Source organism: Acanthisitta chloris, unplaced genomic scaffold, assembly GCF_000695815.1.
Source record: "Acanthisitta chloris isolate BGI_N310 unplaced genomic scaffold, ASM69581v1 scaffold24965, whole genome shotgun sequence".
In the NCBI taxonomy this organism is placed as follows: domain Eukaryota; kingdom Metazoa; phylum Chordata; class Aves; order Passeriformes; family Acanthisittidae; genus Acanthisitta; species Acanthisitta chloris.
In genome coordinates this window covers 41,646-47,044 of record NW_008675687.1, presented here as the reverse complement: position 1 = coordinate 47,044, position 5,399 = coordinate 41,646, and the positions used below count along the sequence as shown (strand labels likewise).

Below are 5,399 nucleotides of genomic sequence, written 5' to 3'. Positions count from 1 at the left end.
CCTGCTGCAGGAGTGTGTTCCTAGAAACTGCGTGTGCTTGTGTCCAGTGGTACAAGGTCGTCACAGAAGGTGTGGGAGATGTATTGGTCTGATGGTGTGATGGCAGGGGCAGGTGTGACCTTGTGGGGCTGGGAGAGTACCTGCACCACAGACCATGTAGGCTGGAGCAAACGGTGTGAGAGTCCTCCAGCCTTCTGGAGCTGCTCCACTGTCCCTCCATCCTTTTCTGCTCCCCAGTCAACGGTCCAGTCCTACCTGGAGGGAGTCAGTGCGGGGCTGGAGCAGCTGCGGTCGGCGGCCCACGAGGTGCAGAGCGTGTGCCAGGACCTGGGGGCTGCGCGATGGGCCCTGCTTGACAGCGCAGACCAATTCCAGGGCCTCCAGCACATGCGGGCGCTGATGGAGGAGCATGTGCAGCTGGCCTCGGTGGTCCAGGTGCTGCCCCAGCTCTTCTCGGGTAAGGCACTGGCTCAGTCCTGTGGGATTTGGGCTGGAAGGTGCTGGGAAGAACTTCAGTTTGACCCCAGGCTCTGCGCAGGGCTGGCAGCAAAGCTGTAGCAGGTCTCTTTGGCTTTGCTGGTTGGGTTTGGAAAGTGTTCATGGATGGAGATATCACTGCCTTCCCAGGGCCTGATCAAGCACAGTGTTCCCAGAGCCCTAGGCTTCAGACCCTTCCCCTCACCTAGGCCCTTCCCTTCAGATCCCTCTCCCTGATAACCTGCACCCATGCCCCTGATGCCAACCCCCTTCACTCCCCACACTCCGTCCTGGCATCTTTCCTCCCTCTCCCACAGTCCACGAGGTCTTTTCCCATACGCTGCAGCTGCTCCATGGGCAGCATCTCCTGGAGGCCCACGTGGAGCTCATGATGATGGAACACCTCCGGGATGACATCCTCTCCCAGCTGCACCTCCGTGGGCTCTCCGGTGCCCAGGCAACTGTGCTTTCCTACTTTGGTGGCCTGCAGCAGATCAACGAGAGCCTAGCCAAGCAGCTGTGGGACATTGTGGGCAGCAGCCTGCGGCTGGTGCGTGAGGACCCAGTTCTCTTTGTCACTGCTGTAAGGATCATCGAGCGGGAGGAGAAAATAGATGATACTCTGCTCCTGGAGGCCACCTTCCTGCCCCCTGGTCGCCCAAAGGGCTGGAGACAGAAGTTCTACCACGTTCTCCAGAACACCATCACAGGAGCACACTTCCACACTGCACGCATGGACGCCGAAGGGTCAGGGCTGGCCAAGCACTTGGCAGCACTGCAGAAGGACATTGTGTCTGAGCTGTGTGTGGTGAAGGACCTGATGGTCCAGTGTGTCCCAGCTCACTACAACATCCTCAGCGTCTGCACTGCCACCTACCACCAGGCCCTCACCAGCCACCTCCAGGAGATCCTCTGGGAGGACCTGGACAAACAGGGGCTCTTCCTTCTCCTTGAGTGGGCGCTCCATGTGTACCACAGGTCAGCACCGACCCCGGCACCAACCAAGCAGGGGAGGTGGTGGAGAGCTGGGTTGTTCACCAGCACGTGGGTGGGCCGGGGGAGTGGCTCCAGCTGCCAGGGAATGACACCACGAGAACAGAGGGAGAGAGGTAGGAACTCCCATAAAACACAGGTCTTCCCAGCTCTGCCCCACCTCTGCCCTCCAGCCCAGAGATGATGGGTCATCCTGACCTTCTCCCAGAAGTGGATGTTTCTACTTTGGGTCCCTTGATGTCCCCTGAACTTGTGGATCAGACAGAGAGGAGATATGTGGTCAAAGTCAAGGTGAGTGAGCGGGACTCAGTGACAACCTCTAAGCCAGCATCTGCTCTGGCAGCAGCCCCAGACCATGGGCCTGTGGGATGAGGCCCAGGACTTGCTGCTGTGCTGTGCTAGGGTTGAAGGGAGTCTGTATTTGACTTCTTGGGCTGCCTGTGGTCGGTGTCTATCCCACAGGCTAGCGTGCTCGAGTGGATGCAGAGGACCCTGGATGTGGAGTTCAAGGAATGGTTCAGGGAAGAGGAACCTGAGACAGACCATCAGGGCTTCTTCCAGTCAGCCCTGCCCATCATTGTCATGCAGGTGGATCCCCAGCACCAGCATGTAGCTCCCAAAAAGGGAGACACAGCCTGCAGGCTCTCCCTGACTCACCTCCACTCTCCTCTCCTGCTGCAGATGCTGAATGAGAACATCCAGGTAGCTTCCTTGATCACCGACTCTCTGCAACAGAAGGTCTACAACATGGCCTTGGAGGAGCTCGAGGCATTTCTGGGCCGGTCAGTGGAGCCCCTCATACCCCTGCCCATCCTCACAGACCCTGGGCCCCTTGGCAAGTATCATGGGTTGATGGTGGAGATCTGCCATGGGGCACCCAATGACCTGGATGACCAGGTCACAGAAGGCTCAGCAGCCTGTCTATCCGTGGGGCTGCTGTCTCAGTCCCTGGGGGCATCAGCCCTCAGGGCTTGCTGCCTCAAGTGCTTTTCTGCTGAGTACTACTCTCCCAAGGGGATCCAGAATGGGTCCCACTGTCCCACCGTGCCCAGCAACCTGTCATTCTCCAATCTAGTGGCAGGAGCTAGAAAGAGCCAAGTGAGTTGGGAGGGTTGTGGGAGGTCCATGTGCCCCCAGGAGCATCTCAGCACTAGGTCCTTGTGGCAGGATACATGGGGGTCTGCCTGCCCATCACAGTTGCCTCTGTGTGTTGCAGTCTGCGGGAAGCCCTGGTGCAGTGTGGGAAGGAGCACCAGAAGGACCGGACAGTACCCAAGTACTATGTCTCCTACCTACTGGCCATGCTCAACAACAACCTGGCTCTCAGGTAACCTGCACCAGCACCTTGTAGCTCTTGTAGCAACCCCACCACCCACAAGGAAGCCACATCCTCCCCATCCTCCTGTGGGACCAGTGTCCCCACCTTGCTTCCCAGGCTATCTGTTCCCTCTCTTCTCTCTCCTAGCAATTCTGTTTCCTCCCTGCACCCCAACACTGCCCACAGAGAAGTCCCTGCATCCCTCCAGGCTGCTCTAGACAGGATGCAGAAGAAAGCCTGCCAGCTGCTGTTGGAGGAACTACTCCTGGACCTGCAGGTATGTTTGCTCACAGCACCTGAGGCTGACAGGACTGCAACAAACCTGGTCCTAGCAAGAACCCCAGGCACAAGTTTATTCCTGCCCAGGATCCTTGCCATGTACTCCATACCCTCCCTGCTATCATCCTGCAGACATCTCTGCCAGCCTGGCTCCCAGACCTTGATAAACCACACAATGTCTGTTGTCAGCCAGCACTGCTCCGTATCGCTGGGGCAGGAGACTCGTGGCCCCCAAATCACTAACGGACAGAAACCAGGGGCCACAGCCCCTCTGGGCTGCCTCACGCTCCTCTTCATGACTGTTTCATGGCACAAAACCAACTGGAGAGTGGCAATGTCCGTGCGGAGGATACAAATCCATGTGTGGCTGCCCGAGTCATTTCCTGCCAGTGTAGTCAAATTTAGCTTTCCTGGAGTCTGGACCAAAAACTGGAATAATTAACAGCATTGCTATTTAAGGCTCAAGTGCCATGAAAACAAAGGAAGAGCCAAAGGGTGAAGAGCTCACAGGCAGCCATGCCCCAGCAGAGACAGAGGGAATGTCTGCCTGCAGGCAGAAAAACAGGCATGGACAGCAAGGCAGGAGTAGGAAATCAAAGACTTTAGCCAAGAAGATGCTATGTCTCCACAAGGGAAATGGGGAGGAGTGGAAGCTAAAATCACAGCAGGACAGGCCAAAAGTGTGTTTGTGAAGAGCAGTTTGCTGCCCACACCTCAAGTGCTGCACCGTGACCTAGGTAAAGCCCCAAACCAGGGCTCTCTGGGTGTCAGGGAGGGACAGCCCCAGTGTGTTTCCATACTTTCCTAATCTAGACCACTCTTCTGTTTTTATATTGAGTTTTAGTTGCCAGCAGGGGCTTGGGGGTTTTGCAAGGCAAAGTGGCCATGCTGCCAGGCAGCAGGCAAGCAGCAGCTGTGGGGTGTTGTGCCGTCCTGAGCTGGCAGCGGCTGGGAGAGCAATGAGATGGTGCAGGGCACCAGACACTGCTCCTCTGCTCCTTTCAGCCCCTCTGCCTGCAGCTGCCCTCCCGCAAGTGGCTCTCTGGGTCCCAGGTCGTCAGCAGCATGTGTGAAGTGATTGACAAGTATGCAAAGGACTTCTCCCGGGTCAGGAAACCTGTCTTTACGGTACGGGTGTCCTTTGAACGGCTGCTTGTCTGCAGGGCAGGGAGGGTGGGCAGTTGGGTGCCAGGCATTGGGTGCAGGATGCGGGGGATGCTGCTGGGGTTCCTGGACAGCCTGTATCCTCCAGAGCAGCCCAGAGGGCACCACCACACAGGGATATTCAGGGCTTCCCCCAAACCCAACTGTTTTCTCTGTCCCTTCAGCCAGGAGTCTTCCCAGCAGGTTGTCCCTGTGGCTTGGGGTTGTATCCAGCTCTTTTCCCCTCTGCCTTTCCCTGGGGAACTGGGGTCCAAAACTGAGTCGATGCCAGTGCTAACAGCTCTCCCCTGCCCAGCTCCTGCTGACGGAGACTGAGCTGCTGGTGGTGAGCCAGTACCTGCGGGCACTCATGCAGAAGAAGATGGTGTGCAAGAACAGGGAGGAGCGGCGCCAGCTCTGCGACCGCATGCTGCAGGATGCCACGCAGCTCCGGGAGCTCTTCTGTGGCCTGGTGAGAGGTGCCTGGATGTGGGGGGGGAGCCAGGGCTGTGCCATGGGAGGGCATCATCACCTAGGACAGTCAGTTAAAGGAGCTCACAGCTCACCTCTCCATCCCTCTCCTGCTCCCCTCCAGCCCACAGCAGGTGGGGTGGGTAAATCAGCTCAGAAGCAAGACATGGCTGTTACACTTGGGCAGTTGTGAGGCCAAGATGGGAGGAACTGGCTGGATTAGGGACTCAAGAGGCCATCACCCTGCCCAGCAGGGGCTGGTGAGGCTGCGCAGCCTTGGGGTGAGCCACCCCTGACGGGTGGGACACACTGAGTGGGGAGACACCAACTGCAGAGGACAAGGTCCCCATGCACCCACTGAGGATCCAGCTGTGTCTCACCAGCAGTGACCTCCTCCAGATCTCATACCTGTCTGCTTTCCCCCTCAGGGCCTGGACCGGAGCCAGCAGAGCCTAGAGGCTGTCTTTGCCCTGCGGGAGCTGATCTGCCTCAAAGACCCAGCACTACTCAGCCTGGAGGTGCTGGGCTTCCTTGCCAAGTACCCCGATGTCAGGTAAGGTACCTCCCGCAAGACGGGGTACACTTCTCTGCAGTGTCACCTCATGGGGCTGGACTGTCACCCCATGAGGTGACACTGCAGAGAAGGCAGAAATCTGAGCCTTTTCTCTCTTCTCCCTGAAGTTTCTTTTTCCCATGCTCCAGATTTGAGGGTTTTTGC

General features: G+C 57.8%; 1 protein-coding gene across 1 annotated transcript in view; it reads left to right on the top strand.

Moving 5' to 3' along the window:
* The window catches only part of EXOC3L1 (exocyst complex component 3-like 1), a 7,977-nt gene that overhangs the window by 2,078 nt on the left and 500 nt on the right, over positions 1-5,399 (top strand). The window contains exons 3-12 of the mRNA XM_009075864.1: positions 238-457; positions 795-1,455; positions 1,644-1,761; positions 1,933-2,058; positions 2,152-2,252; positions 2,687-2,797; positions 2,936-3,065; positions 4,073-4,195; positions 4,527-4,682; positions 5,110-5,234. Coding sequence (XP_009074112.1) covers positions 238-457; positions 795-1,455; positions 1,644-1,761; positions 1,933-2,058; positions 2,152-2,252; positions 2,687-2,797; positions 2,936-3,065; positions 4,073-4,195; positions 4,527-4,682; positions 5,110-5,234 — 1,871 coding nt within the window. The remainder of the gene's footprint in view (positions 1-237; positions 458-794; positions 1,456-1,643; positions 1,762-1,932; positions 2,059-2,151; positions 2,253-2,686; positions 2,798-2,935; positions 3,066-4,072; positions 4,196-4,526; positions 4,683-5,109; positions 5,235-5,399) is intronic.